Source organism: Grammomys surdaster, unplaced genomic scaffold (assembly GCF_004785775.1).
Source record: "Grammomys surdaster isolate TR1022 unplaced genomic scaffold, NIH_TR_1.0 136, whole genome shotgun sequence".
Taxonomy (NCBI): domain Eukaryota; kingdom Metazoa; phylum Chordata; class Mammalia; order Rodentia; family Muridae; genus Grammomys; species Grammomys surdaster.
Window position 1 is genome coordinate 15,229,522 of NW_021604594.1, and position 22,468 is coordinate 15,251,989.

A 22,468-nucleotide genomic window follows, 5' to 3' on the forward strand; every position below is an offset into this window, starting at 1 on the left:
CTCTCTCTCTCTCTCTCTCTCTCTCTCTCTCTCTCTCTCTCTCTCTCCATCTCTCCCTCTTTCTCCATCTCTCTCCATCTCTCCCCATCTCTCCCCATCTCTGCCTCTCTTCCTCTCTCTCACACTTCGAAGAGCTACATTTCTGACCCAGGGAGACAAAGCTATGGTTTCTAAATCCCACAACCTGCAACCTTGTTCAAGAGACTTAACACATCAGTCTATGATCAGTATGGACCTTTATAAAGCAGCGGATTAAAGATTAAAGTGAAGAGAGCCAAATCTACCTCCCAAATCTCTACTCACTTTCTAAATGAAAATAAAGCAAGCAAGCATGATTTGTAAAGCCTTGGAGGAAAATCTTCCTAGAGCAGGAGTGCAGTACTGTGTGTAGTATGCCTCAACCCCTAGCCAGTTCAACCAGAATACTAAAGTGTTATGTGTTTCACTGAACCTGGAACCATCCTAAAGGAAGGTCTCTAAAACACATTCCTTCTGATTTTCTGATCTTTCATAGGTAGCCATGTGGGGAGGTGAGAGTGGGTGTGTGGGTGGGGGCACACCCTCATAGAAAGAGGAGGAGGGGGGATGGGATAGGGGGCTTCTGGGGGTGGTGAAATGGGGAAAGGAGACAACATCTGAAATGTGAATAAATAAAATAGCCAATAAAAAAAGAAGAGTTGAATATAGGGCATTTCTTTTTAGAATCTTTCAGTATAAAATAGCTTGTCACATACTAGTGTCTGGCAAAAGAGACTCTGCCTGAGATGGTCTTGTTCCTTTTGTTTTGCAGGCTACTGGCTCTCAAATTGGGATGATGGTCAATTCCTTCTCTAACATCGCTGTGGCCTTGCTCATTGCCTTCCTCTTTAGCTGGAAGCTCAGCCTGGTTATAACACTCTTCTTCCCCTTTTTGGCTTTATCGGGAGCCGTACAGACAAAAATGCTAACGGGATTTGCTTCTCAAGACAAGCAAGCTCTGGAGAAGGCTGGCCAGGTAATCTTATAGACCTAATTTCCCTTCTTACAACTAGGTGGTTGTCAAGTAAACTGTTTAAAATGGGAAGTTCAAAGAGATGCCCATGTCTCTGCCTGGAGACTAAGACAATAAGGTTTTGGTGCGTTAGTTTGATCAGGCAAGAAGAAAGTGTGCTAAACATAGACTTTTATGTGCTTGATTTCCTCTTAGCTATTCATTACACATTTTCTATATTCTCACTTACAGAGGCAGACAGTTCTATTAGAGGAGGTGTTGTTGTTGTTGTTTCTTAGCTAAATGGTTACCCTGAAAACATATACTTTCAACTTTGACACTTCAGCATTTGCTAAGCTAATGGCAAATGTCTTTCTCAAATATAATCATAAGCTACAGTGTAGAATTCAAATCCATTCAGGGTTTATGTGTGCATTTTTTTAAAAAAAATCTATTGAAATTAATATCTGAACACAGGAATGAGTGAGGGGATGATGACACAGACATTTGTCAATTGGAAAAAAAACCACACATGCTGGGCATGGTGGCACAGCCTGCACTGATCTCAGAACTTGGGGCAGAGGCAAAAGATCAAAAGTTCAAGGTGACTCTCTGCTACATAGTGAGTTTAGAGTCCAGCCTGGTTACTTGAGATGCTGTCTCAAGCAACAATAACATACGGGGAGGGAGGAAGAGAGGAAAGGAGGGGGTGAGGGATCAATCAATCATACATAAGATGAATTCTTTTTGTTTTTGCTTTTTGATACTAGAAACTGAACATAGAGTTAACTGAGTCTAGATTTTATTATTGTAAGTACTTTAAAACTGACCTATTTACATTTTTTAAATAAAATATTGAGACAAGCTCTTACCAAGTTACCCAGATGGCACTGAAGGTCAAGCAGTTCTTGAACTTCGGACCCTCCTGCCTTAGTCTCTCAAGCATAGGTGTTCTGGGCTTTTACTGCCTGGCCTGAGTCATACACTCATGCTTCATAAACTTATCCATGAATATGTTTTATCACTCGTCAGACAGAATGTGATGCTGTCCAAGTAGCCAGAGCATTTCAGGTGCCAGTGTAGAAAATAGCATCTTTAATGATGGAGTACCCCAATTCATTAACAATGGACCTTAAACTATGCATCTAAACACATGCTCACCATGTAAACTAAAGATGAATTTATGCTTTTAGTGATATTCAGTTACGTGTTTTTAGAGAAGATGATTTACTGGGCAGCAACTTTCTGGAAAACAGTCTCTAGTACTTCAAAATTATATTAAGTAGGTGTTCTGCTCGAGAAGACATTCAAAGACAGCATTTAGACATTTCAAATGAATTAACAGAACAATTTTAAAACTTGTTTAAGACAAGCATGGGAGGACCTTTGTCTCACACTGTCTCTTCCCTCCAGCAAGTGAAGCAATGAAACCATGCTAGAATTGGGTAGAAGTATAAGTGAGTATACTCTTATACTTTGAATATAAGTGACAGATGGCTCTATGGTCTAGTTGAGTTGACCCCCAGCAACTTCACTATTCTATTTTCTGCCATTTGTAACAAATCTAATATGTGCAGTCACAGCAATGGCATGAAAAGAGATATTCCTACCTTTTGTCACCTCAGACTCTTTCCTTTTTCAGATCACCAGCGAAGCCCTTGGCAATATCCGCACAGTTGCTGGAATTGGAGTGGAGGGAAGATTTATTAAAGCATTTGAGGCTGAACTGGAAACGTCCTACAAGACTGCTACTAGAAAGGCAAACATCTATGGCCTCTGCTATGCCTTTTCCCAGGGGATATCATTTCTTGCAAATTCTGCTGCCTATAGATATGGAGGTTATTTAATAGCCCACGAAGGTCTGAGCTTCAGCTTTGTTTTCAGGTGAGGACTATCCAAATGGTCATCTGATATTGACACTCGGGGGTAGGTTGCCCTGTTCTGTCACTTTCCTTTCTTGCTACCCAGCAAAGTACCCCCTCTTAAAGCAGCTGAGTTTATTCTTTTTCAAGGTTCTACAGGGTGTAAAATAGTTCTTCTGGACTTGGCTTCCTCACAGACTTCTGTGTGTATGTCTCTCTCCAGGGGACTCAGTAGCAAGCAAGCTCATTTCTTTCATGAATGATTTTAGAGTTTCAAATGCAACAAAAGAAACATGTCCTACATTGAGAGCATCTTCAAGTCTCTCCGTATGTCATTTGTTGGGGGTCTCTTTGGCAAAGGAAACTCACACAACTAAGCCTAGGTTTAAGGATCTGCAAAGTGAAATCCACATTTAGATTGGAAGAGTAAAAAGACTGATGATTACAAGCAGATGAATCATAGGATAAACTATTATGATTATATTTACACATGTTAAAGCTGAGACTCTCAAGGACTTGAACAAGATGGACCCAAGTGCTATTGTATTTTAACTCTATTCCTTGCTTACAAAATCAACTGATTTCTAGCCATTTTCTCTGAATAGAGACATGATAGGCCAAGAAGGGTTTTTTCTGTTCTTCATGGCAGGGTAGGCCTACTCCACAGGGGAGGATCTAAGTAAGGGTGCACATGAAGGTGGTAGCTGGTAGTAGTGAAGGCAGAGACAATCTTAAGTTTGGAGGGTATGGAGGCAGGATCTTCTCATCTGATATTTTTCTTCCAGTACGTTCCTGCTAGCCCACTGTCTTAGTGTAGATTTCCATTGCTGTGAAGAGGCACCATGACCAAGGCAACTCTTACAAGGACAACATTTAATTGGGGCTGGCTTACAGGTTCTGAGGTTTAGTCCATTATCATCAAGGCAGGAGCATGGGAGCATTCAGGCAGGCATGGTGCAGGAGGAGCTGAGAGTTCTACATCTTCATCTGAAGGACTCTAGGAGAAGACTGGTTTCCAGGCAGCTAGGAGGAAGGTCTTAAAGCCTGTGCCCACAGTGACACACTTTCTCCACCAAGGCCATACGTATTTCAACAAGGCCACATCTCCCAATAGTGCCACTCCCTTGGCCAAACATATTCAAACCACCACACACACTATATTCACAACACCTCAGAAACTCTCTTTTCTAAACCCTTGCATATGTAAAGCTATAACCTAGACGAGGGACCAGCAACTGTTGGGTTCTTTCTGTCCATTTATATAAGGTGTATAACAAATTATTTGCCAGCATGTGAGAATCAAAAGCCAATAGGAAACTTCAAGTTTCTCCTTTAAGAACTAGAAAGTCATCTCCCACCATTTCCTACCCTACCCCCAACATTTCAGTCTCTGAAAACTTATCCTGGGCTCCTAGGAATGTAGATTTCCAACTCCAACCTTGAAATAAACACTGATTACAAGCTGAGCAGTAGCATACATGCTTGCACATCCCCTGTCTATCATCCCACCCCACAAAGATGTGAAAGATACCTTCTGGGAAAGACGGCACTGATGGGCAGCCTTATGGGCTGCCATGCACATTCAAGGACCAGGCATCAGCAAAGCTGTGTCTCGTAACTAATTTATTCATGTGTTCATTCATTCCTTAAGTCCATGTTGATATAGTTACTAGCTGGGACAAACAGAAGGATACAAGCTATTGCATTTTCCTTCTCCTGCCATAAGGATGGCGTCTGTGCATGCTCAGCATAGAGTAGGTGTTCCCATTGCTCATTGTTCTCTTTCACGTACTTATCAATGATTCATGAAATGTTACAATGGGAAGAAATGCCAAACCAATCTGTTCATATTTTAAATTTCTTTCCAAGACTACTCCCCTACTCCCCTCCTCAAAAAAAAAAAAAAAAAAAAAAAAAAAAAAAGAGGTAGATCTAGAGTTTGGAGGTCTGAACCCAACCCTGTTCCATCTACCCCTCAACCCTTTTACAGAAAGCACAATTTGAAAACTACTAACCTTTCTCTGTCCTACAACCCCAGACAGGACTGAAGAGACTTGTTCAAGCTGTTTGGGCCTACCACTTAACAACTCTTAGGCCTTCATACTACCCATACTCCAGCCCCTAACACCTGGGTGTTTGTCTGGTTTCAGGGTGACCTCTTCAGTTGCAATGAGTGCAACGGCTGTTGGAAGAACATTCTCTTACACCCCAAGCTATGCCAAAGCTAAAATATCAGCTGCACGCTTTTTTCAACTGCTAGACAGAAAACCTCCAATTAATGTGTACAGTGGAGCAGGTGAAAAATGGGTAAGTACTGGGCTGGGTGGTGTGTGCGTGTGTGCACGCGCTCACGCGTATGTGTGCGCATGTATGCATTTTTATACAAAAGAGCCATTGAAGATAGTCAGATAATTCCAGTTCAGAGTCTAAAGTTTAGCAGCCTGTGTTCATTCGCATACACTCAGAATATACAAACAATAGATTTATAAATGTAAAGGAAGGAAATAATTGATGTGGAAAATCAAGTGTTACATCGGCATTTGAGTAAGAAAACGACATGTAATTGTAACAGTTCATTTTCCACGACTACAACTCAAGGATGCTCAATGTATACACAAGTTTTCTGGGCTTGTTGGTATGTATACCCCTGCAATCCTTCAAGTCAGAGGGCCAAGGGAGGATAATTGTAAGCTTGGGGACAACCTGCTCTTTATAACAGAAAAGAGACTTATTTGTTTATTGCACAGTTTGGAGGCAGCAAGCACACGATCTGATGGTTCCATCATTCATTCTGTTTTTTGAACCCCAGGACTACAGTGTATACTAGTGGGTTGTGTCCTGACAGAAAGGCATTATGGGGGAAAGATCATATAGTGAGGCAGAAAGCTACACTGTAGAGAGTAACAGTCTCATTTTCATGAGCACCCTCTTATTTTGATTTGAGGATTACAGACATGAGAATGTTTGCCTTCTTTCTACACCCTCTCCAACTCCATCCATGTTCTCCTAACCACTTCCTCTAGAATTCATGATCTCTTCTCCTGTACTAGTCACACACACACACCACCACCACCACCACCACCACCACCACCACCACCTACTAAGTCCAATTAGTCCTTATTTGTATGTGTTTAAGACTGACCCCTTAGGATTAGGGTCTTGTTTCTATGAAAAAGAAGCAGAGGTTTCTGGTTTTCCCTTTCTTAGTAGCTGACAGGCCTTGTGGAATTTTATTCTATTCAGGTTAGTATGTCATCTGGTGTGGTCTTTGGAGGCCTTGCACAGGCAACCGTGTTGCTATGAGTGTGTGGAGACAACTATCCATAACAAACTATTGCAAAGCCATCATCCTGGTCTTCAGCCTCCTATTCTCTCTCCAGCTTCTCTTTGAGGATGGTTCCTGAGCCTTCGGTGCATGGGTTATGTTGTAGATGTCTTCTTTAGGGCTGGATACTTCACGGTCCCTTGTATTCTGCATTTTGGCTAGTTGCGGACTTTTCTAGTAGTCTCTATCTGCTGCAAAAAAGATGAAATGATTGTTTGGTGAAATGTGAGAGCTGTGCTTATCTATAGATATAAAGACAAGTATTTGGAAAGCAGGTGGAAAACTGAGCCACTTTAGAAATATGGAAGTAGTGGGTCTTCTTTCTAAGGTCTCTGGGCTCCCAAGCTGTGAAGATTTTTTTTTGCTAGATTTTCAATTCCAAGTATGAATTCCTCCTAATTGAGCACACTTCAGGTACAATTTAGATAGCTTTTGATTTTCCCCTAAGTCACAAGTCAAGGGGAGCAGGAGAAATCTTGCTGATTCTGTTACTGGTGTGGTTCTCAGGCTTTACAGCTGGCTAGGGCTGCAGATAACTTCATCCTTGGTAGCTAAAATACTATCTTCCAGTGGCATGAGAGCCCTTAGAGAGGAGGTTTCCAGGTCAGTACTAGCTTGATTTCTCCTAGTCTTGCAACAGAAGAATATGGTGTCTTCAGTAGTAGTTTTGTCTTCATGTTCTGGTAATTAACCAAGAGCAGTGACAATAACTATATTGTCTGGGGGTGGGGGTGGGGCTCTTGGAAACCCATGAACTCATAGGCAAATATCCCATGCTTAGTTCTGGAGTTTCTGTTAGATAGATTGTCTATGGCTTCTGAAGGGAGCTATGTCCCACTGTATGGGGAGGCTGCATATATATGCATATATGCATATATATGTGTATGTATATATATATATATATATATATATATATATATATATATATATATCATGTATTTTAAAGTATGCTATAAAGTAATGGTTTCCTAGCTTCTGTGGTTACTGCGGTATAATTATCTCCTTTTAAGAACTATCCAGGTTTTCCAAAATGACATTAATTCATTCTGAGAGGAATAACAGCAATAATCAATTCACCATGTACCAAGCCTCTTACCTCTTAAATGTATAATTCCACTTCTTAACATCACCACACCAGGGTCCGCATATCAACCCTTGTGAGACACACCCCATATAAATCATAGCCTTAGCAACTGCTGAATTTTATATAACATAAAGCACATAGTTCTTTAATGAATGAAGATACATGTCTTTTCAGACCTATCTGGCCATCCTTTCCGTTGATATTTTGGGATGAAGTGGAAAGGCCAGGTCTTTTTGTTCACCAATACTGATTTGATTCACGTTTATTTAGATTTAAGTTTTAGCTCATGTGAATTACCAAAAGTTAGTTAATATCAACAAAATATACTTTCTTTTCATTTATTTAATCTCCAAGGGGTTTTTAATCTTCCCAGCCCATTTAAAAAACAAAACAAAAACAAAAAACAAAAAAACCTCTAGGGCTGGAGAGATGGCTCAGCTGTTAAGGGCACTGACTGCTCTTCCAGAGGTCCTGGGTTCAATTCCCAGCAACCACATGGTGGCTCACAACCATCTGTAATGGGATCTGATGCCCTCCTCTGGTGTGTCTGAAAAGAGTGACTGCATACTCATGTACATAAAGTAAATAAATAAATCTTTTTAAAAAATACTCCATATGTTCAAGAGAGCAAAACACCAGTAAAGCTAAGCTAAATTGTGAAAGTTTTGGTCAAGTGCCCTATTTTTCCTTCAGCTTGAAAGAATTATCCTCTGTAAACGTTTATGCATTTCTAGAGTTCATAATTCAGGTGGTATTTTAAATTGTTTTTTTACATTATCATATAAAGTAATAGGTTTTGTCACAGTACTTACATACATGTGCATCATTATAAACTGTGCAGCCACTATGGAAATCAGCAGAGAGCTTCCTTTAAAAAAAAAAAAAGAAAAAAAGAAAAAAAATAGACCTCCCATATGATTGAGCAATACCATTCTTTGGTGTCTACATACCTGAAGTCAACACACTACAAGAGAGACTTTCACGGCCATGTTTACTACGGTACTAGCCGCAATAGCTAGGAAGTGGAACTGTCTTCGTTGTCCACCAGATAGTCTGAAACACATCGAAATATTCATCTTTGGGGCACAGACTCCAAGCAACTTTGTTTGTAACTCATTATTTTAAAGAGAAATGTTATAACACTCAAAGAATAGCTGGTTTCCATGATGTGTTATCTGTTGCTATTCTCTTCCATTTTTTGTTTGTTTGTTTGTTTAATATAAAGAAATAGGTGATAAGGAGCGGCCCTTGGTTCAGAATAGAATTTTTAAAAAAGAGGTCAAATGTCTTTAATTTCTTTATCTGTCTTATTTCTATACCTGTCAACACTGGAAAGAAATGTCATTTGATGGTGTTACTCACTTGCTTGTTTGTTTTGAGACAGAATCTCCCTACATAGCCCAGGCTGGCTTCCAGTGAACTCACTATCTTCCTGCCTCAACTTCTTCCGTGCTGGGATTACTGGTGTGAACCACTATGCCCGACTAGAATGTCACCCACTGAGTTGTTGTTTCTATAATGCATATTTTCTTTTTTTACTGCATATTTTCATAACACTGTATTCAGTTAGGTACACTTTCTGTGTCCTAGGTTCCAGCAGGAACATATGTAATTCCAGTCTTCTCATCCACAGGACAACTTCCAAGGGAAGATTGATTTTATTGACTGCAAGTTTACATATCCTTCTCGACCTGATACCCAAGTTCTGAATGGTCTCTCAGTATCTGTTGATCCTGGGCAGACACTGGCATTTGTTGGGAGCAGTGGGTGTGGCAAAAGCACCAGCATTCAGCTGTTGGAACGGTTCTATGATCCTGATCAGGGAACAGTGGTAAGTGAGGAAAGGCTTTCAAGAACTTGTTTTCTATGTAAGATCTGCCCCCAAGTGGTCTCTGAGGCCGTACCTTGCCAGACTAAAAAGTTTGTGTTGGACACTTACTCCCGTGGCTGTTTGCATTTCTGTCCTCTGTTGATTGACCTCATTCTACCCCACAGCTTCTAACAGCATATTCTTCCCAGTTCCAGATGGCCTGCTGACCAGTTAGGAAAGAAAACTGGGCACAGTGCAAAGCTGGAGATGAGAGTATTTGAGGGACAATCACTCACCCGTAAATGGAGCAGAAAGTGCCGACTAATCAGGAAACTAAAGGCTGGGGATGGAAAAAGTGGGGTGACAGGGGACACAATGAGAAGGAAGCAAGACAAGGGAGCAGGCATGAACAGCTTGACACAACACTGGTCTAGAAGCTTATGCTTGACTAATAGATAAACACAACTTGACAAAGCCTTTGGCAAGGGCAGTTGACGCACTGGTGAACGACTTCATTGTTTACTCTTCTAAGTCCTTCTTTCTCTCTTTTCATATTTTATTTTTTCCTTTCTTTCTGGATAATGTATTCACAAGACTGTATAATCAAATAACAAAGACATTAAATAAAAAGTAATATTCTTCTGGACTTCTTCACTCAAAGACAACTCTCTTAACCACTTCATGGTTTGAACTCGCCCAGTAAATCATTACTTCTGTGTCCCTGAATCTTGGTTTTTCTGTTATCATGATTTAATTAGACTCTCTGCCAATTTTTTTTTTAAGAAGTGAAAAGTTAGCCATTGGGACTCTTCTCTCTTTTACCTGCTTTTCCCCACATAACCCAGTCTCTTTACAATTCCTCTACTGATTTTCCTGAATAGTGTGAACTTCATTCACTGCAACAGTGACAGGTGACAGTCTGAGGAGAAATGCTGAGAGAAAGGCAAGGTTCTCTTGCATAGAGCAAGAAGAGGAGGAGGAGGAAGAAGCAGGCAGATATCAGCAGAGTCCAGGAAGGGATGGGAATGAGGGGCAGTGATGGCCTGTGGTCCATTATCACTGCTGTTATTGATTGTAGACATGAAGATTTTAATGTACTTGAAAGGACTTGGTGATGGATAAACCTAGGAAGAACATTGCCCTAGAGAAAGGGCTCAGGTTTGTCACCTCTGTCATATCTATTGTCCAAGAAGATTGTAACTTGCCGCAGGCCAATCCACCATGTCCAGCATAAGCATGTCTACTAAGTGTGTTTCTCTGAATGCACGCACTGAATGCTCTGGTGACTAGAAGAAAGCAATCATTTTATGCATTTCTTGCATTTAAGGGCACAATACACTTTGCAAGCTCATTGTAAAATGTATCTGTGAACAGTGTACACAGGAAAACACTGATTTATTCAATTTTTAAAAAGCCTCTTTGCTTTTTGACAGGCTACCAAACACAGGTATAGTATGTTCGATATTAAATTAGGTATCTATGGTGTGTCCAGTACTGTCTACGGGAGATGCTTCAGGAACATGGAACACACCTTATTTCCCAGATGGTTATTATATAACACTTACACAGCAATTAGAAAACAAAGCTCAGTTTCTGAGTAGCTATTAAATTGTGTTTTGCAGAAATAGGTACTACGGGAAATACCTCAGACTGAGTATGAACTAACTCTTGGTGATCTCTGCCTTAACCCCCCCACACACACACACCATAAAATAGTGCTTTATCCATTGCTTAGAAATTATCTAAAAATATATCCTGGTCACATTCTTTTTTTCTGAAATCATACAGTCAATTACTTTACAGCTAATAAGTTAGATTTACTGTGTGTTTGGGAGAGACTCTTAGGAATCTTAAGTGAACCAACTTAAATGGTCCTTATTTTGTGACTGAGTTTCCCTGACTTCTGGACTGAATTCTCAGGAAACAGACACTGAGTTCTCATCATACAACGGACAGACAGTTTGTACGGTGCCTCCTGGCAGATGGTTCGGTATGTAATTGTGACTAAGTGGCCAAATATATTTTCCTCTGGACTTATTATCTCAACTGTCCAGAGAATAATGTCAATAAAACCAAGGGCACAGGTTTGATCCTCATGTCATCCAATCACATCTGTCTGTCACTGTCCCTGATCCCAACTTCCTTTCCTCTCCCTCTTCTTTGGGTGACTCCCAAAGCCTCAGAATACAAAGTCTGCATATTGGTACAGATTAGGCTATGCTAAGCTACAAGGAGAATTTTTTTTCTTAACTAAATACTGTCCCAAGATTCTTTCTCATTTTATAATACCTGTAGAGTTACAGTTTGGGAAAGAAAAAAAAAAACCAACATCAAAACAACAAAGTAATCAGTGTCAACTTTAATGGCATGCCTGTCAGAAACAAGTTCCACAGGCAATGTGATTGATTTCCCCGGGGCTCTGGGGATGTTCACTCTTAACAGAACAATGCACTGTAAAGCACCTACCTCCACAGCAGGAGCTTCCATCACTGCTGGAGTGCTAAAATGTTGTGTGTTGTCATCTCTATTGGCAGATGATAGATGGTCATGACAGCAAAAAAGTCAATGTTCAGTTCCTCCGTTCAAACATCGGGGTTGTCTCCCAGGAGCCCGTGTTGTTTGACTGTAGCATAATGGACAACATCAAGTATGGGGACAACACCAAAGAGATCTCCGTGGAAAGAGCCATAGCTGCCGCAAAGCAGGCTCAGCTGCATGATTTCGTCATGTCACTCCCAGAGGTAAGCATCAAGGCTGTTCTTTACAGAAACACAGGGCTGTGGAGGGGTGGGATACTCAAGATGTATCAGGACTGTGGTTCAGGCAGAGGTTCAAAGACAACACAATTTATTTCCCAGTGTCTTGTATTGAGTTGGTCTTTTAAGTAAAACAAATGCCCTCTATCGGCTGTATGTTACAAAGTATTATATTGTCAAACAAAACAGATGCTGTGGAATTCGCTACATATAAAATAATACCCATAGAGCATTGATGTCACCCAGTAGAAAGAAATCCAGAGGTTTAACATGGTTTGAATGCAAGCTTTTATATTTAGTACCTTACTGTGTAATTTTCGGATACCTACTTACTCGATATTGTCTATTCCTTCTGCTAAATGCAAAGAAACCCCAAAAACTTTAAAATGAGGGCATAGAGGTCAAGAGTCAGGGATAAATGGGTAGATCTTATGGGTAGATCTCTTGCCTAGCATGCATGAAACCCTGGGGTCAGAAAATAAATAGCCACACAAAGGATGCTGCTGGGGTAAGTCACATCTGCCTTGGTGCTTTTTACTTTTCCAGAGCCAAGTCTGAATTTGGCCGGCTCCATTATGCATTTTTCCAGTTCACTGAGAATCTCCCTTGGTGGTTGTTTAATAACAAGAAAAATTAAAACATGACATCTCAGCTATAGGCTGTAGCCTTTTCCACTCCATTTTTTAAAAACACCACTTGGAAATCCCCTTTCTTTGTAGACTGTCAGGTCTGTAAACTCTGGACTTGGAGTGCACTTGTTTGTTTACTTGCTGGCTTGCTCTTTCACAGGCTTCACTGAGTCTTAAGCTCAAGGCTCACTTGTAAGCTGGCCAGCCTAACTAGCAATTATATCGAAATTCCTAAACTGGAAAGCAAAAAAAATATTTTGAGTACCCATGTTTGCTAGCATGCCTAAAAACAAAGAAGATTTTCTAAAAATTCATTAAAGGAGTATTTTGCTACTAAAAGCACCCTTAGACAACAAAATGTAGTATACCTAAGGTTTCTCCTGGCTTGGTTGAACTTTTTCAGGAGTCAAGGAAGAGAAATGCAGGCAGGCAGGTTAGAGCAATGAACAGGGACAGTGGACCAGAAACCAGATCAAATCAGTTCTAAACTTTCTCACTTGCTGTCTATTGCTTGTCTTTGCGCAATTGTCTTGCTTCTCTGTGCCTCAGTTTTATAATGTATAAAATCAAAAGAATATCATTTGTGTGACTATGAAAAGATTACCCTTAGAATAACTAGCTGGCTGTAGTGGTGTACACCTTTAATCCTAGCACTTGGGAAACAGGCAGGCAGATCCCTGTGAGTTTAGGCCATCCTAGTCTATGTAGAGAATTCCAGGACAGACATGGCTACCCTGTCTTAAAAAAAAAGAAAGAAAGAAAGAAAGAAGAAAGAAAGAAAGAAAGAAAGAAAGAAAGAAAGGAAAAGAAAAGAAAAAGAAAAAAGAGGAGGAGGAGGAGAAGGGAGGAAGAAGAAGAACCCAATCCCTGGTGCAAAGTAAATACTGTATGAATGTTAATTATTTTTAATGTAGCCATGCTGGGTATCTAGCTAGACATTTTATTTACTAATTTTGAAAAAAAAAACAGCAAATACGTGTGTTGGGTACTAACACTGCATTTTGCAAGTGAGTTTGTAGCACAAAGACATTAAACAAGCTGTTGCTGTTCAGAAGACTAGAAGCAACAGAGTATAACTTCAAACCAAGACTTGTGTCTCAGAATGTTCTTTCAAGGGAAGGAGCCAACCAGAAAGGTTTTGAAGACATCTCTCCCCTGGGATTAGCCTCTCTTGCAAAAGATCTTTGGATAAAAGTCTAGAGATCAGAGAATTTCAAACCAAGGAAGATCTCCTATGTGGGATCTTAGTTGGATACAGGAAGAGATCAAAAATATAACCCTTAAAGAAATTCAGAGATGGGAATAACTGCCCGCATTTCCCAGCACAAACTTCATATAGTGAATATTTCTAGCTAGATTTGTTATATTTTACTGGATTCAATCACTGTTTCTAAGTTCGAAAAAAATTTAAATTCATAGACGACTCCTTGATGTGGGCTCCAAACGGCACATGAGCAGTAGTGTCTCCAGTTCTCAAACTTGTTATGCTTTTTCTAGAAATATGAAACCAATGTTGGGGTCCAGGGCTCTCAACTCTCTCGTGGGGAGAAACAACGCATTGCTATCGCTCGGGCCATTGTACGAGATCCTAAAATCTTGCTACTCGATGAAGCTACATCTGCCCTAGATACAGAAAGTGAAAAGGTCTGTGTTAATTTTCTTTTCTTCTTTTCTTATTAGTCATTTTATTCATTTACATTTCAAATGATATCCCCCTTCTCCGGTTTCCCCTCCACAACCTTTCCATCTGATCCTCCCTCTCCCCCCTCTCTTTTGCCTCTCTGAGGGTGCTCCTCCACCCACCCACCCACTCCTGCCTCACTGCTCTAGCGTTCTCCTGCACTGGGGCATCCAGCCTCCACAGGACCAAGAACCTCTCCTCCCATTGATGCCAGATAAGGCAATCCTCTGCCACATATGTGTCTGGAGCCATGTATCCCTCCATGTATACTCTGGTTGGTGGTTTAGTCCCTGGGAGCTCTGGGTGGTCTGGTTAGTTGGTATTGTTCTTCCTATGGGGTTGCAATCACCTTCATCTCCTTCAGTCCTTCCCCTAGCTCTTCCATTGGGGTCCCCAGCTCAGTCCAATGGTTGACTGTGAGTATCTGCATCTGTATTAGTCAGATGCTGGTAGAACCTCTCAGGGAACAGCCATACCCGGCTCCTGTCAGTAAACACTTCTTGGCATCAGCAATAGTGTCAGGGTTTGATGTCTGCAGATGGGATGGATCCCTAGGTGGGGTGGACTCTGGATGGCCTTTCCTTCCATCTCCATTCCATTTTTTTTTGTCCCTGTCTTTCTTTTGGACAGGAACAATTCTGGGTTAAAAATTTTGAGATGGGTGGATGGCCCCACCCCTCAACTGGAGGCCATGCCTATCTACTGGAAGTGGTTTCTACAGGTTCTAGCTCCCTTTTGTTGGGTATCTCAGCTAAAGTCATCCCGTCTGGTCCTGGGAGCCTCTTGCTTCCCTGGCATCTGGGACTTTCTAGTAGCTATCCCCAGTTCCCCATACACCACTGCTATCTATTTTTATTCAATTTCCTGACCCTCTGTATTTCTCTCCTGTCCCTTCCCATACCTGATCATGCCCCTCTCCCTTTTCCCTTTCCTTCTCCTCTCCCTTCCAGGTCCCTCCCTCTACCTCCTATGATTATTTTGGTCCCTCTTCTATGTAGGATTGAAGCATCCAGACTTTGATCTTCCTTTTAAGCTCCATATGGTTTGTGGGTTGTACCATGGGTATTCTGAGCTTTTGAGCTAATATCCACTTATCAGCGAGTACATACTATGTGTATTCTTTTGTGTCTGAGTTATCTCACTCAGGATGATATTTTCTAGCTCCAACCATTTGCCTGAGAATTTCATGAAGTCATTGTTTTTTAATAGCTGAATAGTACTCCATTATGAAAACATACTACATTTTCTATATCTATTCTTCTGTCGAGGGACATTTGGGTTGTTTTCAGTTTTTAACTATTATAAATAAGGCTACTATAAACATAGTAGAGCATATCCTTGTTATATGTTGGAGCATCTTTTGGGTGTATGCCCAGGAGTGGTATAGCTGGGTCTTCAGGTAGAACTATATCCAGTTTTCTGAGGAACCATCAGATTATTTTCCAAAGTGGTTTTACCAGCTTGCAATCCCACCAGCAGTGGAGGAGTGTTCCTCTTTTTCTACATCCTCATCAGCATCTGTTGTCACCTGAGCTTTTGAGCTTAGCCATTCTGATTGGTGTTATGTGCAATCTCAGGGTTGTTTTGATTTGCATTTCTCTGATGACTAAGGATGTTGAACATTTCTTTAAGTGCTTCTCAGCCATTCAAGATTCCTCAGTTGATAATTCTTTGCTTATCTCTGTACCCCATTTTTTACTAGGGTTATTTGGTTCTCTGGAGCCTACTTTCTTGAGTTCTTTATATATTTTGGATATTAGCCCTCTATCAGATGTAGGGTAGGTAAAGAACACACACTGAACCTCACACAATAGTGGTGGGAGACTTCAACACCCCACTCTCATCAATGGACAGATCATGGAAACAGAAACTAAACAGAGACACCATGAAACTAACAGAACTTATGAACCAAAAGGATTTAACAGATATCTATAAAACATTTCACCCTAAAACAAAAGAATATATCTTTTTCTCAGCACCTCATGGTACAGTCTCCAAACTGACCATATAATCAGACACAAAACAAGCTTCATTAGATACAAGAAGATTGAATCAATCCCATGCATTCTATTGGACCACCACTGACTAAGGCTGGTTTTCAATAACAACAAAAACGACAGAAAGCCCACATACACATGGAAGCTGAACAACTCTACTCAATAATAACTGGGTCAGAGAAGAAATAACAAAAGAAAGTAAAGACTTTTTAGAATTTAGTGAAAATGAAGGCACAACATAACCAAACTTATGGGACACAATGAAAGCAGAGCTTTCCTCTTGGAAAACTCATAGCTCTGAGAGTCTTCATAAAGAAATTGGAGAGATCATACACTAGCAGCTTAACAGCACATCTGAAAGCTGTAGAACAAAAAGAAGCAAATACACCCAAGAGGAGGAAGCAGCAGAAATAATCAAACTCAGGGCTCAAACAACAAAGTAGAAACAAAGAGACCTATACAAAGAATCAACAAAACTAGGAGCTGGTTCTTTGAGAAAATCAACAGGATAGATAAATCCTTAGTCAAACTAACTAAAGGGCACAGAGATGGTGTTCAAATCAAGAAAATCAGAAATGAAAAGGGAGACATAACAACAAAAACTGAGGAAATTCAAAATAATCATCAGATCTTAGTGCAAAAGCCTATACTCAACCAAATTGGAAAATGTGGATGAAATGGACAATTTTCTAGACCGATATCAGGTGCCAAAGTTAAATCAGGATCAGATAAACCATCTAAACAGTCCAATAACCTCTAAGGAAATAGAAGCAGTCATTAAAAATCTCCCAATCAAAAAAAGTCCAGGGCCAGATGATTTTAGTGCAGAATTATATCAGATCCTCAAAGAAGACCTAATACCAATACTTCTCAAACTATTCCACAAAATAGAAACAGAAGGAAAACTATCTATGTTAATTTTCTAAACTCTTGGGTTACTAGAAATGAGTCTTTGCTGGAAGCTTTTTGCATAATAAATGACGTGATTTTCACTTATCTTATTCATTTATAGTAGAAACAGACAGTAGTTTGGAAGCAAAAGACAGTAATCTAAAATAATAGTCTATTGGGCCACTCTAATAAAAGAAAAATCTTTAAATAATTGTTCTATAAGATTCTTTAGGTTAAAATGACACTTCTTTAAAATCAAGTAATTAAATCTTAAATCAAGGTAGTTTAGGTCACCTGTAAAACATAACATGTTTTATAGTGTTCAAGTTTTGTGACAGAGTAAGTAGACTGCACACAAGAACCTAAAAGGAGGCAGAAGCCATGTGGGGTTTCCACAGTAGAACATGTAGTTGGGAGAACAACTATGAAATTAAGACTTTGTGATCTACATCCTTAAGAATGAGAATTCACTCAGGTGTGAGCTAAAGTGTCCTTGGTGAGGAGAAGCATCAGAAATGATTAACCATTCCCTGCTTTGTTCCTTGGTGTTATCTTAGTAAACAAGACAATCCCAGTGTTGTGAAACTACATAGTGACATGATATTTGGTTCAGTCTTGCTCCACTGAACTTTCTCAGCCCGTGGGATCCAATTTAAATAAAGCATGGATGCTTTGAGCAACCACTCTAGTGTTCAATTTTGAGAGTTACCATCAAGTACAGAGTTGTTACTCCACTGGTATTTGCAATGGATTCTCAGTGGTGGGCTGGGGACAACCCTGTGTCTGTATTGACGTTCTGTCTCCTTTTCACAGACAGTACAGATTGCTCTGGACAAAGCCAGAGAGGGTCGGACCTGTATTGTCATTGCTCATCGATTGTCTACCATCCAGAACTCAGATATCATTGCTGTCATGTCACAAGGAGTGGTAGTAGAAAAAGGGACACATGAGAAACTGATGGCCCAGAAGGGAGCCTACTACAAGCTGGTCATCACTGGAGCCCCCATCAGTTGACGTGACTGGAGACCTTCACACACACAGATAATGATGTGCCAAGAACAGGAGGGTTGTGGATTGTTATAACTAAACCAAGAATTATTAATGCTTTACAGACAGAGGTATCCACAGGGATCCAAACTAATTTTGAGTGGCTTCTCAGTAATAATTTCAGTTTGAAATGTCTGTGTAGAAAGGCGAGAACCCAGAGTCAGTATGAGTCAAAGTCCAAAGTCAAGCAGCTGCGTATCTACCACCTAGTGCTGTTCTGAGTGGGAGCTGTTCACTGTCTTTATCAAGGGCTTGATGAGAGAGCATGGAGTCCTCCTTAGGACAGAGAGCTGTTTGTCTTCTGCATTTGGGAAAGCTCCTTGTACACTCAGCCTGCTCTGTAATCTGCACTCAACTGTTTGAGCCAGATCCAGGTCAAGAGCTAAGGACCTAGGGCTACTGGTAGTTCTTAATTAAGTTTTGTTTGTTTTCTATAGGGAAGCAAATTTATTTACTCCTAACACCTGTGAATAGTGTGAAGAGGCGCACTTTCCCATTCTGGAATCTCCCAGGCTCAGGGAGGCCAGAGGTGAGAGAGAAGGATTAGTAGAGGTTGCCAGTCAGAGGCATTGATTTAGACAGAAGACTCAAGTGCTGGTGTCACAATACACTACAGTGGGATCTGCCAGTGTGGAGCAGGGACTCTCTACTGGGACTTCTACTTTTCATTCCCTGCCCCCGTGTTGCCTGATATCCCTTACTCCTAGGAAATCCTATGCACCGAATGGAAATGCATCTGCTTCTTGAGTTGTTACATAAAAATCCAGTACAACATAGAAGAACATTTATGTTCATCATTTTCTTCAGAATATCACTAAGTACAGAAGGCTCAGGGTCTTGGTGTCACAATACACTACAAAATACAGCAGTATAAAATGAGAGATGGTCTGATGCTTAGGAGACAGCAAGAAAAATGTCCCAGTCACACACAGGCTGTACTCTCATCTCAACATCTCCCCTTCTTCCATCTTCCCGCCACATTCATCCTGTTTGTAACTTCATCTTCCCATGCTCAACAAATGAATATCTGCCTACAGAGGAAGACCAAGCTGAGATGGTTGTTGTTATTTGTCACTCAGGGTTTCCTGGTAAATAACTGCAGACAACAGGACATTTGGGACATGTGTTAGCAGGACAACCTGCAAGGTCCAGAATTGCTGAAGGCTGCCATACTGGGGAAGTCTGCGGAGGGTGGAGGGATGCCTCTAGTTATGGGAAAGAACAGGGACAAAGAAGTTCCAGAATGAATGACTGCTGCGGGCTGTGGTAAACACATGCTCACCCTCAACTCTTGAATCAGGAAGGATGCAACTCACCTGCTTAGGCTTAAGGAAAAGCTTAGGAAAAGCTGTTTGCTGGGAGGTCGCCTGTTTCCTAGAAAGACATTTGTAGAGCATTCAAGAGCAGTGGATCAAGGCTGTCTTTTTAAATAAAGTAATTCTGAGTAATCGATAAGAGGGAAAGGACGGACTGAATGAGTTGCTTCTGGTTGCGGTGTTTATTGCAGCAGTAGAAGAAACCGAATGATACTACAATTGGCCTCCAAATTCTTTTGTCCAAAAGTTCTTTTGACTCTAATTGCTCTGTCTCTGCTCTGCATGTGCATGGAAGAAAGCATCCCAGTCACAGAACACCTGGAATTTAGAGCTACCCACAAACATGCCACTTTCAGCAATGGGGCATCCATTTAGAAATGGGGAACCTGAGGTATTTGGTATTGTGTCCTAGTAGAGGAAAATATATGGGATCTCAATCAAGAATTGTTTGTCATTTATTACTCAAGAGTTAAATTTGAGTTTTCTATCTTAAGAAGTACCAGTGAATCTGTGAGATGGCTCAGGGGGTGCAGCCACTTGCTGCCAAGCTGACAACATGAATTCAATCTTCAGGTCCCATACAGTGGAAGAAGAGGCCCATAATAGACTCCCACAAGTTGTTCTCTGACCTCCATACACATGCCATGGTGCATGCATGTGTGCACAAAGGCAATCATGTGTATGCATGCACATATATGCACACACGGATGTATAAACACACTAAATAAATACATATAATTTTTTTAACAAAACCTACCTTTTTTAAAAAGAAAAAATAACCAGAACATTCTCACAGGGTTGGCTTTGAATCTAATCTCATACATTTATTTACCTAAGGGTTTGGTTGATTATATATGCACATATTGCATTCTTATGCATGCAAATCTCTCAGTAATCAGGCCACAGGAAGATGTCAGCAAAGATTTGAAAAAGAACTGTGAATCTCATTGCTGTTTCCAAGCACACTTTGAGATCAATTTGCATAGACACAGGCACCACTGTAAAATAGGCATTATATTTATTTCTATTTTTTTTTTCTGAATTTTGAGAGCAAGTGAATAATCTCACCTGCATGAGATGACAAGTGAAAGGAACTTCAATAAACAACTAAACCCAATTTCAATTTCTTTCAAACTGTGTTCAATTAAATGCCCAATTAATTTAAATGGATAGACTGTAAATAAAATAATGCACATGATTATCATCTAATTAGCACTGGCCAGCATTAAAATGTGCTCATTAGTGAGTTGTATGGTATCCTAAGGCTCATAATTAGTAATCAGGGTGTGCGTGATTGGCATGGGTAGCTGCTGGAATGTAGCTACTCAACAGAATAAATCAGAGTTAGGACGAAATGTGCCTTATAAAAGGAAAGAGGAATACATAAGGAGCTGGTGAATTTTCTCCTTTCTATAATTCAGGTGCAATTCCTACTCTCAGACACAAAGAGCTAAATCTAAGAGCAACAGAACATCTGTAGAAAAGAGAAATTTGCACTCAAGATGAAACAGGAAAAATCCCAATAGTTACTAAAGTAGAAATTTTGGCCATAAAAGAATATAAAAAGGGAGACAAAAAAGAAGAAGGAAAGAAAAGGAAAAGAAAAAAGAAAAGAAAAAGAAAGAAAAAAAAGACAAAACAAAACAAAAAAACTATTGTGTCCATTAACTGAGAATATGAAGTTCTACTCTATGAGGTACAGAATCAAAGTAAAGATAAGCAAGGTCTTAAATTTTCATAAAAGTTGAAAAATCCAATATTTATTTCAATATGGCTGTAAAGCATTTTGTAAATTAGTGAGCCTTTGCCTTTTTAATTTCAGTTAGTGTGGAATCAGCAGGCTGCAGAGGACAAATACAATAGTAGCTACATTCCTTGTTATATATGAAGGCATCATGGCAGGTGCTGTTGATTGGCTACATTGTTTTTCTTTGTCTTTCTCTATTACAAAGACTAGAATGTCTTTATCGGTTCAGAATCCCTTGCAGCTAGAGAAGGTCAGGAGATCCTGTCAGATTTATGAAACATAGGCACTAGGCTCTGTGTTGGTTTTCTCTTCCTAAATAAAATTTAATCTAGGCAGTGAAAACAGTTGTCTCCCTTCTTCCATGGATGCAAGCAGCCATCCTTGGAAAAAGGCAATGGTACACTTCCACAGCAGAACAAGAAGACTGAGCCTGACTCCTGTATACCCGCCAGCTAGTTCATCAGCCTTAGCTACTTATTTCAACCTCTTCCCTCTTCACTAAAGGAAAAAAAAAGGCACATTTCACTTTATATAAGGCACTGGAGTAGTTTATTGTTGTTGTTAAGTATCAATAAACATAGCTTTAAAACATATTTTCATTAAAACTATTGAAGACTATTGAAGAATAAGTATGCAGAAAACGAATCAATTTTATCCTAAAATGACCTTGAGATATGAAATATCAAGAAATATTCTAAAATGATTTTTGCTTTTGTTTGTGGTTTTGGAGATGGCTTCTAGCTTTTTAACTAAGTCTAGCCAAGAACTATCTCCATAGCTCAGATTGCCTAGAACTCATGATTCACTTAACCTCTGAGTGCTGGGATTATTCGAATGAACTATTATGGCTGGTTTTTAGAGAAATCTCAAAGTCACTAATTTAAATGAGGAACCAGTTCATCTGTTTGCAAATTAATACTATAGAAAGGATGGTGAAAGTTCCTGGAGTTTATTTTAGTGGTTTTTCAAAAATATTCCACCTCTCTGGCTTTAAATAAAGGAAGTTGTTATTTAAGTACTTCACATGATGTGCTGGAACTATGATTGCTATGTTCTCTAGCCCTCATTAAGTAAGTATATTGGGCATACCCTGGGAACATCTAGATTCCATCTGAAGGTTATAAACAATTGAAAGTTTATGGAGAGGACAGAATTAAAAGGCTAGCCTACAAAGATGGACAATCATGTCACCAATCAACTTATAGCTATGGTCTCAATTCAATTTTCTCAAGTGCACAGGCTAGTGGTATCCCTAGGATCTATTGAGAGCTACAGTAGATAGCCAGGAGCCAATGGGACCCTCCCCAGGACACAGGGCATGCCCTCAGCCCTATACCTCTAGCACCAAAACTT

At 40.1% G+C, this 22,468-nt stretch overlaps 1 protein-coding gene across 2 annotated transcripts in view; it reads left to right on the forward strand.

Annotated features, from left to right (window-relative positions):
* Abcb11 (ATP binding cassette subfamily B member 11) overlaps positions 1-20,485 on the forward strand; it is a 106,376-nt gene extending 85,891 nt beyond the window's left edge. For both annotated transcript variants that reach the window (XM_028762874.1, XM_028762875.1), the window contains exons 22-28: positions 791-994; positions 2,613-2,854; positions 4,983-5,139; positions 8,875-9,072; positions 11,586-11,792; positions 13,934-14,080; positions 17,819-20,485. In XM_028762874.1, coding sequence (XP_028618707.1) covers positions 791-994; positions 2,613-2,854; positions 4,983-5,139; positions 8,875-9,072; positions 11,586-11,792; positions 13,934-14,080; positions 17,819-18,019 — 1,356 coding nt within the window. In that variant the 3' untranslated portion in view covers positions 18,020-20,485. The remainder of the gene's footprint in view (positions 1-790; positions 995-2,612; positions 2,855-4,982; positions 5,140-8,874; positions 9,073-11,585; positions 11,793-13,933; positions 14,081-17,818) is intronic.
* Positions 20,486-22,468: the final 1,983 nt, after the last annotated feature.